The 16,010-nt window shown below is 39.4% G+C and overlaps 1 protein-coding gene across 3 annotated transcripts in view; it reads left to right on the forward strand.

Moving 5' to 3' along the window:
• Positions 1-16,010, forward strand: part of LOC119731893 (protein FAM149B1-like) — a 32,364-nt gene that overhangs the window by 10,201 nt on the left and 6,153 nt on the right. The window contains exons 1-5 of one of the 3 annotated variants that reach the window (XM_038205177.1): positions 6,522-6,835; positions 14,282-14,528; positions 14,713-14,858; positions 15,286-15,429; positions 15,813-15,977. In XM_038205177.1, the coding sequence (XP_038061105.1) occupies positions 6,522-6,835; positions 14,282-14,528; positions 14,713-14,858; positions 15,286-15,429; positions 15,813-15,977 (1,016 nt within the window). Of the gene's footprint in view, positions 1-6,521; positions 6,836-12,562; positions 12,622-14,281; positions 14,529-14,712; positions 14,859-15,285; positions 15,430-15,812; positions 15,978-16,010 lie in introns of those variants that run through there. The other 2 variants (XM_038205179.1, XM_038205178.1) reach the window with 2 other exon arrangements.

Below are 16,010 nucleotides of genomic sequence, written 5' to 3' on the forward strand. Positions count from 1 at the left end.
ACACAGATTTTTCTATCGGAAACGATGTTTGTAATTAACAGGGATGTTGGAATGTAAATTTTGTGAGCGTCTTCATGCATTGAGGTAGGAGTCATCTAATTGTGAATAGCGTAAGAGGATGTATTGGCTTTGATAAATTACCCCCTCTAGTGGCCTACGTTGTGTATTTCATATTTTTCTCCCAATGAATTGAATTGATGGCTTTACATATTGTGACAAGAGCCCTCTAGTGTCGGACTGATACTAGCAATAAAGTTCATGAATATTAAATGAGGCTATTCCATTGCGAAAGGGGAATGATATTCAGTGGGCCCTTGGAACACATTTTGTGTTTATATGTAAGTTGTTTATTCTACATGGAAAACATGTACCATAGATTTGAATATTTTTTTCATCACAAAGCAATTGCCATCTTACAATTTTTGGTATATTGATGAAATGTTTCTATTTTATTTTAAAATTAATTTTTAAAGATTAAGGATTTCAACCTACTTTCAATCTTTTTTTCAAAGTAGGATTTATTATCAAAACAGTGTATTACTAAAACCGTAGGCATGTTGTGTAAGATTTGTTGATCTGCAAAGTTGACAAACGACATTTTCTTCAGGCTACTAGAATCTGTGTGATCCCTGAAAATCCATCCCCATCCAGAGTGGCAAAAAGTGGGCAACCCCCCCCCCCTGTCCAAATGGGGTGCGGGTGAGAGCTACTGTGAAAGAGATTAAAAATAAACACATTCCCCATAATACATGTCTTCTCTTTTTTAGAATGGATACAAGAAATGGAACCTGTTGACAAACGTCCCATTCAAAATGTGTCTCACAGGATCCAGTCAATTAGGTATAAGTGTGCCTTTGACATCCTCCTTTTCCTAAATGTACTTCGTGTTTTACGTACAGTTTCTAAAGACATTGTAACTCACAAGATGAATGCCATGAATAATTCCATATGACTCGGCCTGCGGCGTTATTATCCACGCATCCTGTTTCGTCCATCACCATAATTTTATTTTCTCCTTGTTTTTCATTATTCACAATATTGATTGGTTGCCTAGCGACCCTGTATCCACATTGCGTGTACCTGAGACCCTGCAAGACGAGGGATGAGTACACACGTTGCCTTGGAGTAATTAACCGTTTCATATTGCCATCCTGTGTTTGCCTTCAGACAATGCCAATGTCATTAACTCATGGTCTGTAAATATTGAGTTTTTAAAAGGGTTCAGGATCTTGATTATTTTGTACTCTCTAAGAGAAGGGAAATTTTTAGCTACACTGCGGAAACGGATACGTTGATGATCTTCAAGCTTTTATGAGTTGTTACAATGAGTGTACAGCATTGAAAATGACAGTTGAGAAAACTATCAAACCCAGGAAAAGAGATCGTTGAGGCTGTTTTCAGTCACTCAAATTTCCCTATTTTTCAGTTTGGTCTTTATTTCAAACAGTTATGTTTATATGTGAAGGTCTCAGAAGCAAGACTAGATTCAATCATTTTCTCTATGCTCAAAATTATCCATGTGATAATGAAGTCATTAATAAAAAAAATAAACAGTAGTGTGTTTTTTTATACACTTTACACAGCGAGTGTTTGGAATGATAGAAATGTACAAACATGCATTGCACATCGTTGAAATTTGCTGAATGCCTGAAATTCTTTTCCCTGAGGCAATGTGTAGATGCGGAAGAAGAAAATTTGATATATGTACTTGGGTATCTCATCTCAAATCAATTAGAAGACACGGTTCTTCCTCCTTCATCTTACAAGCAACAGAACTTACTCTTGCACGAATTCCCCAGATGTCTTACATTCCTAAGAAGAGAACACTTCTCTACTTGTACATGAGCAAGGAGGTGACAAGAGTATGCAGTGTTTGCTTGTTGCTAGGCAACCTGAATCCTAACCCTTGACCCGCCTCAATCCCGGGCTCAAGAAACTAAATCCTTCTTGTGCTTGGAGTAATTGGTGTTCCCACCCACTGGCAAAACATCACCTGTCCAGGGAACTCTTGCATTTACCGTACGTTGAATGTGGATGCTCTAGCAATCTCAGGAGCCTTGCTAAATGCAAAATTGTGCTTAGCACAAATTATTACGGATGGAGTAGTTAAAATTCTAGAACATTTGGTTAGCTTTCACTGTAACATTCTTGTAACAAGCAAACTTGCTGTCGGTTCTCAGCTGAGTTTTGTTAAGAATTTTTTTTATCAGAAAATCTTATTTTTTTTCTTTGTGTAGCTTTTATGACTCAGCCAGATATGACACAACTAGAATAAACTGTGATTAATGGTGCGATTCCGTTACATGAATGAGGACATCATTAAGCCCCGTTCTCACTTCATCAATCTTGCTGTCATGTTCTGCAAACAAATCCACAGTTTCATAACCTACATTTACAGTACTTAAAAAATATTTGCACTTCAAGGTTCTTGTTTTAAAAGTGCTACATGTATGATAAATATCCAACTTAGCTTTTGACATATTCAGATTACACAGTGCTCGAAAATGCTAGATTGAGTATTCAGGAGGAAAATCCTTCTTTGTGTTTTGCGCCATTTTTGTCTCTTACTGTTGAAGTTGGGGAGGACTACACACGTGGGTGGTCCTGACAACAGTAACCCTGACAACTGTCCTGTTTCTTAAGCATCTGATGTTTACTGACCGCAATGAAATGCATTATGAAACAATTGATCCTTTTTCTCGCCTCCAGCCTGATATTGTTAAGCTCCATGAATGATGGTTCGCCTCCATCGAATGCCCATGCCAATTTTTGTTCTCTACGCTGATGAATCCATATCACCATGGATACCAGGTGTATGACATTGTGCTCTGTGAGGTGGAACAAAGTGTGTCAAGAGTTGCCATGGTAACAATGCTATAGTACAGCAACATACAAAGCTCACAGGCATGGTGTGGAGAAAAACTGCCGCAGAAGAATGGACTGGATTTGTTTTCATAGAAACTCATGAAATATTTAATTTGTGTCCATGCGCAAAAGTGGATCTGAGTGACACACGTTGTATGCATTATAATGGCGAGCATATTCAGTTGAGTGATCACCAATACATTGTAATAGGTCCACAAAGCCTATGCAAAGTTTGAGTTATCCATCAAATGGGTCTTCAGGCCTTTTACTTTGATGGGAATATTTGTTTTATTACATACTCCAGACAATACTTACATTTTTGTACTTACAATTTACCTAAGGTCCCCTTAAAAAATACCCCCCCCCCCAAAAAAAAAATAATAATAATAATATCAAACCAAGAGTAAAATGAAGTTTTCTTTGAACTTTTTTATACATGCACTTGTTTTTGGGTCAGATATTTTTTTTTCCCCCTGAACCTCCAAAGTCAGCTTCGTAAGAGAACTGAGCTGACAAAGTACCGGGTATGATGCAATTTTCCCTACATCATATGTTTATGGTAATTAATTCCTTATCAGCTGGAGTTATATTTCGTTAAGCCTTGAGCAGAGTCCCTGTGAAAATAATTAGGCCAGAGGGAGGCGTTTTACCATAAGAATGAACACTGGTGGTGTGGAACATCTGTTACCATTCATAATCATACCGTGGGTTGATATTACATACTAGAGTGAGAAGATCTCAGGAGAAACTATCAATGGACATACTGTACATTGTGTGCTGGTCACATGGTATTGAATTGTACAGTGGAGTTATGGTACTGACTGAACTACCTACTACTGGGCCAGCTTTAGTGAAGTTTTGATGACTGACTGTGGTGGTTACTTCCATATGGGAGGAGTATTACCAATAACATGGTGATGTTTTGAGGACAAACAGAAATGAGCTCCATACCATCAGTGCATGGGCGATTGAGGGTGCTCCATGCCTCCATTTACTCAATGGCAAAAATGGTGGAAATGATATTTGGACGGTGCCCCTACGTCAATTAGTCCATCGCCTGTATGTACTTCATAATTGATGGCTACCGGGGAAATGCGTTGTGTCATCTAGATGCAGAGGATGTGCTTTTACTCTTTTTGTGCTTTTACAGGTCGGCTGTGTACAAACACAAGGGCTATTGTTAGATGTCGTCAATAATACACTTTTGAAAAATTACGGTATCTTTCAGGACGTAATATTACACACGCACGTAAACACATTGGCCTTCATTAAAAACTGCATGCATGAAAGCATTGTGTTGACAGAAGGAACGGCGATATGTATGAAACATTTCCACAGGACCGATCTAATGAAGAAATTCCATTCATTGGCATTTTAATTTTGTTCATCATGCATTGAGAGACAGCGCTCCCGAGGTTGATGAAATTCTCACCCCAAGATGCCTTGTTGCTACCACCGCTAAGGCAGTGAAACTGATTGGATAGGACTTGGCGACCGCATCATAGCTTTCCGCTACAATAGCTCTGAAACTGTTGCCATGGACACGTAGCGTCTCAATGCGTGATCTTACAATTCCTGAAACTGTACGAATGCTGGAAACGTAGCATTTCCATTGATCACATTGCATTGTATGGGATCGTTTCGGCCGGCAATTTTCCAAGCGAGGACACTTTCATTGATACTACATGGTTGCTGAGAGATCGTGGTATTTCCATTAAATTGAATAACAGGATCGGAATGAAAAAAGGAGGAGTTCAAATTTCCCTGTTTCGATTGATGAGAATCGCACCGCAGTGTGGAGCTGTCAAGTCTTTAATTAGCTTCTCCTTCACCGACAGTAACATATCACAAGCGACAACGAGTTTCCCAGGAAATCACCTCGTTCATTTTCTAGGGCTGTCTTCGGGGGAAGATCAGTGGTGTTGTTGAGAGTTGAAGAGGACTTCATTTAAGAAATTAATATTTTGTTCTTAGCTTGATTGAAATTTCTCACAAGCTATTGTACTTGAGCTTTTGACATCAATTTATTTTCCTGTCTTTCAGAGATTGTACACATTCATAGAAGGCAGGATTTGAGAAAAAAAATAAAAACAGATAACACAAAATTCAGATGGAACAATGAGCAAGATTCCATTTCAAGTCTCTATAAATATCTAATAAATGGTCTATAAATAAAATACCCATGGCGTCAGATGCTGAGTGCCCTATGCCACTTAAGCTGCACGTACAGTACATGTAGGATGAATGAACATGTGTAGTGACCAGTGCTCAGTGCTCACTCCCACCGAACATGTCCATGCATACCGGCTGAAGACATTATTTATCGCTGGGCAAGACAGCACAAGGATGAAGTGCATGCTGTGCATGCAAGGCATCTTGGACTTATACACTCAGGAGATTTACATGTATGTTGACTGTAATCTGAACATCATGATGTGTGATGTGTCTTGGGAAGGAAGCTAGATCTTGCATGTCTTGTCCCCCAGAACTGCCCTGTAAGTTCATCCAAATTCTACTGATGCTTCAAATGATGAGTTTGAGTTTGTGTGAGGTCTGCATGCAGTTGCACTCGAGAAAATCGGAATTTATGCTCAACCTGGTTTTGTGATGATGATGATCGCATCAAACTGCCATTTCTCAGGGAATAGATAGTGATGCTTTTTTCACTGACTGGATTTCTGATTTTGAAGCTGAATACGTTTCTTTTACTAGATTGTACTGCATTTATCTACACATTGGTGACACTTTACGGGGTGGAGTTTTACCTTAAATGCCATTGTAAGATTCAAATAGTTGTGGAGGACAGCTGTTTACTGAGAACAACAAATATCCACTGAACACAGACTTCGGTAAATGATTTTTATAAATGGTTTGAACTGTGTGTCTTTTGGTTTGAGAATCTCATCACGTTCAGAAAGTGGAATTGTTAAGCCAGCCAACAAAGATGCATGGTTTTTCAATTACTGTGCCAACAAGCCTTGAAGGCTGTCGGCCGAAAAACAGATGAGGTCGCGTCACATGACCTTAACTGATCCCCCTCTCCAGAAAGTAATGACAGTGACTGAACGAGTGAATCTCAATTCGGTGTGGAATTTCACTTCATACAACAACCTGTTCATGGGAACAGTGGACATGGTTTTTTTTATCGGTGTTTGTGAACGGTTGCCATGGATATCCATCAACGTTTCACCTTTGTAATCAGCGAGCCAGGAAATTAACATTCGCTCAGTGGCGTACAAACACATGCAGGGACGTGTATCAACTTGGTGGATTTTTAGCAGACCAGAAGCAGGCTTCATACTACACTTTTGGTCAATTTTGCAGCTGCTGCTTTGTGTTATTATTTTGGAAAGTTTGGTACTTTGTTCAGTACCTTCAGGGAGACGTCTTACTTGCATGGTACTTGTACATTGTAGATCAAGTGAAGTACTGTTCTCCAAAACATCCTAAAGATAAAGTGTCTTATCATCATCATCTCCTAGAAGGAAACATGGTTTAATTGTTGATGCGTGAAAAAGTAGTGTAGAAATCTTGACTGGTTTTGCACGGAATTTCTCAAGAGACGGTCTGCAAGATGCGTGACTTTTGTGAAAGGGATTGTGATTTTTAGGGAACGAAAATGACTCGCTGACAGTGAGGTTAAGCAAGCTGACTTCATGCTATCCCACCAACCCCCTCAATTCTGCAAGTCACCACCGCCACCGTCACCACCCCCTGTCATCGTCCAGGCCCCGCCCCCAATGCCGCCCTCTAGGGGTGGCATCACCCGGACTTGCTCGGCCAACCCGCGCCTGACCCAGGCTCGCAAGACCTCTGCCGTTTCCTCTGTGTCGAGTGTCGGCCAGCCCACCATCCTGCCCCGGCGGGTTTCTTCGTCACGGCCCAGTAAGTCCGGCCAGAGAGCCCCGGCCCGCACCCTGCCACAGAATGGGGAAGAAGCTGCAAGGATTCTGTCTTCAGTTCTCTCCATGTGGGTACAACTTTTCTCTTTACACTAACATAGTATTTTCCCAGCAGGATTCTGTCATAGTCCCAAAAAATTCCATGGCTTTTGACACAAAAATTGACTGAAAAGTGCTTTTTATTTTACTGTTTATTGTTTAAAAAAAAAGAAAGAAAAAAAAGGACTTTGGTGTTTTTTTCCTCGGTTCACTCCTATTTATCCACTATAAATAGGAAAACTCACTAAATCTATCCAGAGGAAGTTCTACCGAATATTATCAATTGAAAGTCCAAAATGAAAATTCATCATGTATCAGCTCAAATTATCACGTTGTTTTTCTGTCAATTTCTTGTTACAGTTGGACCTTTGAAAATTTATTTATCTGTTTCATCATCTTTCCGTAGTGCTAACGATGCGTTTGCACTCTCAGATATTATAAATTGCACATGCAGTGTGCTATACATCTATGCCTATCCATGTAGCGGAAATCCGTCTTCCGCAAGAGAAATTAAGGACTCTCTCGCGGCCCAAGTCAGAGAGACGAATGTGTGTAGTCATCTCTGTAGATCATTGACAGGATTTGCTTTGTAGTCTTTGGACCGCAGTTATTGATGAGGTCCCATTCTTCAACAGACTTTCTAAAAGAGACCGATGCTTAGAGGGGAACTATATAAATCATGAGAAACCATAATTCGGTCAAGTTTAATACTGTGCTTGTGTCTCTGTAGTAATCTTACATACATGTAGATTCCCTCGTTCAGTTGACCACATTTTGTATTGTTATGCATTATTTTATTGAAATTGTTGGCTACTTTTATGGGTTCTGTAGCAGAATCCGGCGACCAGAATTAGAAGCTGTTACTGCGGTGGTATACGCATGCTGCACGCGTGGTTCAAGACAAGGCACCCGTGCATTTTGGTCAATGGTCGAAGGAGCCCATAGTGCGTGCGTATACCTGAATGCGACTTGCATGAGCCTAGTGCCACCCCAGAAAATGGCTGTCGCCAGATTTGTCTATACCTGAACATTTTTTTCTTTTTTTATTCAGGTGGGGGGGGGGGGGGGGGGGGGGGAGAAGTGGCTCATATAATTCTTGCATGCATGCATTCTTTCATCTTTTTTGTTGTTGGCCATATCTTGTCAACCAAGCAATTTCTTGAGAGGCTTCTTACAACGCCGTAAGGGTCCGTGATAAGAAAAAGAACGGCAGAGCACAAAGTCCAAGACTTCTTCCTGGAGCGTGTTTGGATGCAATTTAGGTCAGGCTAAAAGAACTAGGTTTGCTGGTAATAAATGAGGGCATTAGAGTTGAAATAGTACAAAATGTAACATAGGGTACAGTGTATGTTCACATCTTACATGTTGACCAAAAGTTCAATCAACTAAATGTATTTTTATGACATGTAGTGATGTGCATACATGTATGTACATGTACCTCTTTTTATTTTTCATATGCCCCATGTTAATGATTGAAGTCTTTGTGTTTAGTCAAAAGTAAACATATTTTCTGAGTTATTTGATGCTGCTGTGAGAGCCGTTTTCCTAATGCAACTGCTGTGACGCGCATGTAATGCAATCTGGGCAGTTTCAATACACCACGCCCACACTTATGCAACAACAAATATACCGCAGATCACACTGTGATCATTTCTCGTTTGTCCCTTGACGTTTTGAAAGTAACCCCTGATTAAAAATCTTCTTTCAGTGCATATAATGAAGCAGAACTTTTATTACCATGCCTTTTTAATTTGATTGAAAACTTAACAAATTTCTACACCTTCAGTGGGTAGCATTTTTTGCATTAGGTTTTTTTTTTGAAGTACAGTCGACTCTCGTTAATACAAACGCTGTTAATAACCATACTGGGTTATAACAAACATTAAATTCTTGGTCCTAACTGTGCATTTATGTGCACAATGAATGGGAGCGGCACTCTACTTTTTACAAATCTCTGATAAAACAAACTTTTGGCTAGGTCCGGTTGGTTTGTATAATTACCGAGAGTGGACTGTATTCTTGTAAGAGTTTGCCAGCAAAGTCAGTAATTGGAATAAAAAAAAAATACACAACTATTTGATGTAAACACAGTGAATTTGGAGGAAAATCTTAGCTTTGCATGATTGCCAGACAATGCCCACACGGTTATAATCGATTCCTATTGCAGCTAATACTGAAGTACATGTACCACCTGCTATTATTTCAAGAACATTTCCCTTTTTATTGTGAAGATGCTTCCTCAATGGTGCTCCATCATTTTGAAGGGCATTCATCATCTGCCAAGCACTCCATAGATAATGCAACCATGGTCTATACGAAGAAAAGAAAAACAAATAGATACCAGAGATATTGACAAAACGGGATCTCAGAAACTACCAACAAACATGGATTATCTTTTAAAAGTTGGCAATTTTTATTCAGTTTTTTTGTTCACATCACATGTACTACCAAGTTTTCACAGCTACCCACGCTCGGCTAATTTGGCCATCATTGAAGGTTCTCTTAGATCAATTCCAATCATTTTAAAATCTTGAGCCGTGCACGGCATCCTCCTCTGTTGCTTAGCAACGGACTGCATCCCTGTCATCAACAGAAATGTATACTTAAAACATGCAGTCACAGATGATACCACGTAAAGCCACACACGCACACCAGGGCATGTTTGTACTATCAGTGGTTTAGAGTACTAATACATGATACAAGTCATAGGTGATTGGCTCTGATGTTACTGTGTGGAATATGGAAATTGCTTCTGCAGTAACACAATCTGGGTGGGGCATTGAAAACAGGGTGGTGCCGATTTGAATAAAAGAGATTTTTCCAGTGCAAAATGTTAGAACCTTGTAATTTTTGGGGTATTGGACAAGTTTTTTTTTATGATGAACACATCCCTTTATGCTGCATTTATTTGTTTACGGTGTTGCCAGGTAACCACGCTCTTCAGTATATATCACTCTCTGAGTCTCTGACGATATTAAATTTTAGTCCCGTAAACTGCACTTTGCAAGTTTGTCTAGGATAAGAAGGAGTGAAAATGCAATTAAGGCAGGATCGCAGTGTGTCCGTGTTTGAAGACGGTCCACTAAGCTGGATTAGCTCGGTTGGGTTTCATCGCTGTATACACAAAGTCACTTTGATTAAATGGACAATTTAAGTGACACGGGAAGTCTATGTCTGTGAAGCTTTCGGCCCACAAACGCTATTTAGTTCGCAGTTTATTGCATATTACATTTATGCTATATCGTATGATTAATGTGACTTGTATTTGGCTGGGGGTGTTTCCATGACGATGATACTGTTGCTACTTGGGAAAAACAAACACTCATTAAAAATTCACGAACACAATCTTCCAGTCTTTGCGGTGCTGCCGACATGTTTTATTATTCATGTTCAAAATGAAAAACACATTATTCCAACCAATTTGAGCGTGTGACTTGGTTCCTGTGCCCGTCACATTTCCACCTGTTTGCATGTCGGTGCCAATCAGTCAACTATGTTCCATGTTTGCTCGCTGCAAAACGCCAGGCCATTCACAGCTGTGCATTTCCCAAGGATCGTTCATTCACGATATTAGATAATATTCTTTAGGAATTATTAATGTGTATACATGGTGATATTAATTAGCCCAGCTAATGTACCATCTAGCAGATGTTTCGCAGAAGTACAGTATGCATTTTTTTTCTCACTAAAAATACTAATCTAAAATTCAAACATATTTTCCTCAGGTGTGGACTTGTTTGTCTTTGTCAGTGTTTTTTTTTTTTTTTTAGATTGATCAATTATTTTTGGAATATATTGCTTCCATATTTCAGTTTTCGGACACGATGTCTTCAGTAAAACGCCAAATATTAACTTTGCACAACAGCAACATTTATAAATCAAGTCAATTTTGGCAACAGAGGACAAATATATCAGTTTTTAGATGCAAGAGGTTTCAGTAAAACACAAAATATAAACTACATTATAAATCAAGTCAATTTTGGCAACACAGGTCTCAGTTTGACGGAGCCAGTCCACATGCATGCCCTTGAATCTTAGTCATGTCACCTTGCACCAGCTTTTAACTTAATGAGGTCTAAGTAACTTGTGTATGGTTTCCCACTGTTGGCTGTAATTACAGTGAAACCCAAGTATAGCTCCTAAAAATATTCAAGGCTTATTTTTGTTTTCTTTTTATGGGTAAGAAACCTTGGGGTAATATGAAACAGGTCACAGTTTCTCAATATTAGCTCCTCCCTGCTGTGCGTGGTTTAAAAATCCAAGGATTTTTCTTCCAAATTCGGTTAAAATCCAAGGATATTCCCTCTGTCTATTTCTGCTTATTTTTATTACAATACATGTAAAATATAAGCAATTATAGTAAAGGACTTTGTGGGAGGCAGGAGATGGTGGCAAACTTGATTTAATAATATTTTCTCTGAGATTTACTTTAAAATCGCTGGTAAACTGCTTAACCCCTTATTTGTAGCCAGATTTTATCAAAAATCTAAGCTCAAGCAATCATGTTCTTTTTCTGTCAAACTTTATTGAGCTGTTGGTTGGATGCGAAAGAAATTCTGATCTTTCATGACTAAAACCCTAGCATGTACATAATTTTATTTTATTTACTTGAATTGTGGGCAGTTTGGAAATTAACAGAAAGCTCTTACATCTCGTCCTAAACTTTGATTTTTCTCCGCTTAGCCTCACAGTTCTTGTTTATAATGTCCTAATGGGTCACACGAGGTCAGCAATAAAACAATAAAACTCCAAGCTAACCATATAAAGACCCTATACATATTGTTCCCAGTGTCTACACTGTGTACTTGCCTTAGAAAACCTCCCATTACACCCATGTGTGAAGTGAGTCCCCTGTAATGTGATACTAGTGCTATGAAGCAATGTGTTGAGGGAGACATCCTTGACCTGATAGGGACAAGAATTGGACCAAAATTTATGGTAAAAAACTCCAGTCATGCTTTCAGTACAGGTACATGCCAAAAAAAAAATTGCCATAAAATTTCATTTCATCGAAATTGCACGCATGGAAAAAATAGCATTGAACTACATTGTAATACCCAGATCTATAGTACATGTTTCTGTATGAAATAAAAACGTCTTTATTTTGAAGATGTTTCATATAAATTTACACCTGGCCATGATCTACATACATGTGTACAATGAAAATGTGTACGTAAACTACGTATGCATCCACAAAATTCACATATGATGAGGAATATGATTATTCTCCATTGGGGAATTGAATAATTCATACTGAAAAATCAATCACATTTGTACAATGTGTTGTTGATTTTGTACACTGTGCATTCCAGCATTACTTATTTACACAGAATGTGCCAACAAAAAAATAAGGAATTTGGTTGCCAGATGTATTGATTTCCATATATTTCCTGGGAGACACAGAGTTCCATGCTAATATTAAACCAGGTAATTTTCATCGGTGATTTCTTTTGATAAGCGTCCATCCATCCTTCTTCAAGTCCGTATTTGCTCAGTTGCTCACTTCTTGATGGACTCAGATCTTAACTGCGCCTGACCGGCAAAACATTGCCATCGGCATACGGTCAGTTATGAGAAATCGGCATGCAAGGCAGTGCACTGATCTCAGCATGTAGTGTACTGTTTGTTCACTGTACCCATCGAGTGGGACGACTTGCCATCGCTGCTTGCTGCAGCCTCTCAGCAGCTGTTCTGGACAGAGAAACATCATTTCAATCAGTTTCGGGTATACTGTAACCACTGGGAAATTTGATACTCCGGCATCCCTTGCCATGAGAAGAAAGGCAGTGGAAATCCACAGTCTTGTGGTTGTTGGGTAAATTTGTATAATTTATCTTTGTCAATGATTATACACATTATGAACTGTGTTTTGGTTCATATATTTTGAACGCGCATGCAAGTGTAGTTCACATGTACTGTGAATGTGTTTTTAGAAGTTACTGATTTACCAATTCTTATTCACCCTTTATGTACATTATGAGATGTTAGATTTCAGCTGTCATTTGTGTGGTCTTTGTGTAAATTCAGCAAAGAGACTCTGCAGTAACCGTGTTTGCACCAAATCTTTACTGGATGAATGTGTATACATATACAAAATGTCACATGTGAAATAAACTACAGGTGCATTTACCAGTACATGTGCTGCTAAAACAAATTTTCGTGCTACATTTACATTTAGTGGAGATAGTTTAGTACGGTAGCTCACAGTTAACAGAGGAGCTATAAAATTGGGCCAGAAAGTGAAATCTAGTTTAACTCTAAGCATAGGACTGCCTAGAGTACGTTTACAGCCTTACACAGTACAGTCCACACACACTTGAGTTAAGATGGCTGCCCTCTATTGATTGTGATTGATTTGAACCGGGCCCTTGAAGCCTCCCATTGCAACATATGTTCTGGACATGCGAAAAAGCCGTTTGGCTGACTGTAGTGGAGGACAGGGATGTTCACGTTGGAGTGCTCTGGTAGCGTGGGGCGCCACGGTCAAGTAGCATGCGTGTTATTTATCTTAACTGGTACATGGACAGTACATACGCGGCTAGCTGTCTTTTCTTTCATGTACATATAGCGAGCTACATGTACGTGTACAGTGCCATGGGCGCTGCTTACAAGGAGTCTGGAGTTCATTACCAAAACAAATAATATTTAAATGAAACAATGTTAAAGAAACTCAACTGTTCAAATATAATATGTATATGAAATTGTCTGTCCTGAAAATGTTATAATTATTTCATTATCTAATTTTTTTTTTTTTTAAAACCCAATGTTTTGCCTTGCGGCTGAATAGCAACTTATGTACATGTAGTATGCGTACTGCTTCTTTTCTATTACAGAATCTTTATGAATCTCAGTAAATTTCCTGTATACATTTTGTAATCCATAACAGATGCATGCAGATAATTTCATGAAAAAAAACCAATAATAAGAGCATAGTCATATTGCCATTAGCCAATAGCACTGAAATGAAACTGCAGTTAACGAACATTATTATGTGCATACATATCTATTACAAGGTGTAACAACAGCAGAGATGCAGAGCCCTAGGGGACACAGCATCATTCAATATCTTATCTAGAGCCCATGGCTTATGGCAGATAATTGCATTTTCAATCAGATATGCCAGGCTGGTCAGCTATTTGTACACATTGACATAATATGGAGTGTAATGGTTCTTATCTGCTGTTATGATGGACATTTTATTACTGCATTAGCTGAACAAATATTGTATGATCACAGCATGTCTGTGTTTGGTGGGCAAGAGTGTTAGATACTCATTTACAAATGTACATATTTTAAAAAGTGTCCTCTGGATGTTTGTTCCTTTATTTTCTCTCACCAGGTTTCTGCAGGCTCTTGAGTTACACTGCCCTCTGCATTTATAAAAAAAAAACCTGCACTCATCACCACAAAGAATTGAAATTGAAATACAAAACGTTTAGGATTAAAACCTAATTTTGCATATGTTCTTCTTCTAGACGGGGTATTTCGTCCCGGTCAGACAACTACCCATCCCTGGAGCGACCCGATGACGTCATCCCCATGCACTACCTCAACAGTGTCAACGAAGCTATCCACAGCTATGTCACACCCTGCACTAGTGGCATGTCCTCCCCATCGGAAGATGACGTTCAGAGACCCACCTTCTTACTGATGTCTAACAGCGGTGGGCTGACGTCTGGGAACTCCACAGAGAGGAGTAGTCTCTTCTCATGGGCGGATGATGTAAGTTTGAAAATGTCTAAAACCTCAACTACAGAAATAGCGAATAAGTTTGTTTTTACTCAGAAGTTTTGTACTTCTCTTGTCATTGGTACCAGTCTAATTTAGTTGTGGTTCCAAAATTTTTTGGTTTTTTTTTAGGCTTAATTATCAGGTTTTTAACCAAGAGTTGTTTGTGTGTCTTCAGGAATTTGACAAGCAAGCAGGCAAGACGGTCCATCGTATGTTCCAGGAAATCGACGACATGCTGTTTGAAGGGCAGAAGAACGCAACTACCTCAGTTCAACTAGAAAACGAGTGTAAAGAATGGAACTCCAGATTCCCACACTTAAGGTGAGATGTTGCGGACTGACAACGCCCATCAATTATATGATTCTTGGGAATCAGTCCGTTTTGTGTAGCAGGTCTTTTCTTGGCTTTGACTGCCAATTACCCTGATTTGATTCGTGCCAGAGCTTTCAGAAAGACTTGGTTTTGCAGTTGCAACCTTGTGACCTGTCTCAATGCAAAACTGAGACTTGAGATAGAACAGTTTCAAGAATTACTGCTGATCAGGACACCAACATCAAAAAGAAAATGTCTGTTGCTCGCCATGATACAAAGAAAGGGAAGCAATTGTTGTAAAATGCCTTGCTTAAGGACATCTATGAGCACTGTGATCTCTTGCTTGAGTTCAACCCAGGTACTAGAGACTGAATGACAGAATAACTGTACATCTGAAGATATTCAATCTCATCCATCCAACTGTTTCTTTCCTCAGAATACTTGGTCAGCAGCTGATCACACCGTGTGACCTGGGCTACCAGTTCATTCCCCACACAGCTCCTAGGCCAGCCACGGCAGAGGAACTCATGGACCTAGGGGAGAATGAATACCCCTCCGATACTAGTCAAGACCCACAAGGGTAAGGCTCTTAAACAGGTATCAATGTTTCAGGTTAATGAGCCTTAAAATTGGCTTAAAAAAGGGGTTCGAACCTACAACCTCTGGGTTGCAGTTTTGGTGCTTTACCAATGGAGGAATTTTGCCTTATGTTGGCAGTCTATCATTTTTCTTTGTTGGTAGTCTATCAGTTTATAGTGACTTTGTTTGGGGGCTTCTTATCTTGTGAATCAATGCCTAAGGTAAAGTAATTTGTGGAATTCGAACAGACAACCTCTGAAATGCTGCTGATGTGCCTTTACGGAGGAGCCATCCATTAAAGAAATTAAACTGGCCAAACACCATAGAATTCCATAGACAGTCTGCAGAGTTTACCGTTAAATATTTATGTCTGTACACCCACAGGTTATCGATAGTTGGCAGTCGGTTGCGACCTATTGACCCTGTGGCTACCATGGGGTCAAGTCAGGACGAGACAGTCAGACAGCAGCTCACCGATATGGAAGAGGAGATTCTCGAATCGGACGGCGTCATTGAGGAGTACTTCGCCTACGATCGCTTGAAACCCTGGTGAGCTACTAACTGATCAAACTAAAATCCTCC

The sequence above is a fragment of the Patiria miniata genome, unplaced genomic scaffold (genome assembly GCF_015706575.1).
Source record: "Patiria miniata isolate m_02_andy unplaced genomic scaffold, ASM1570657v1 HiC_scaffold_24, whole genome shotgun sequence".
In the NCBI taxonomy this organism is placed as follows: Eukaryota; Metazoa; Echinodermata; class Asteroidea; order Valvatida; family Asterinidae; genus Patiria; species Patiria miniata.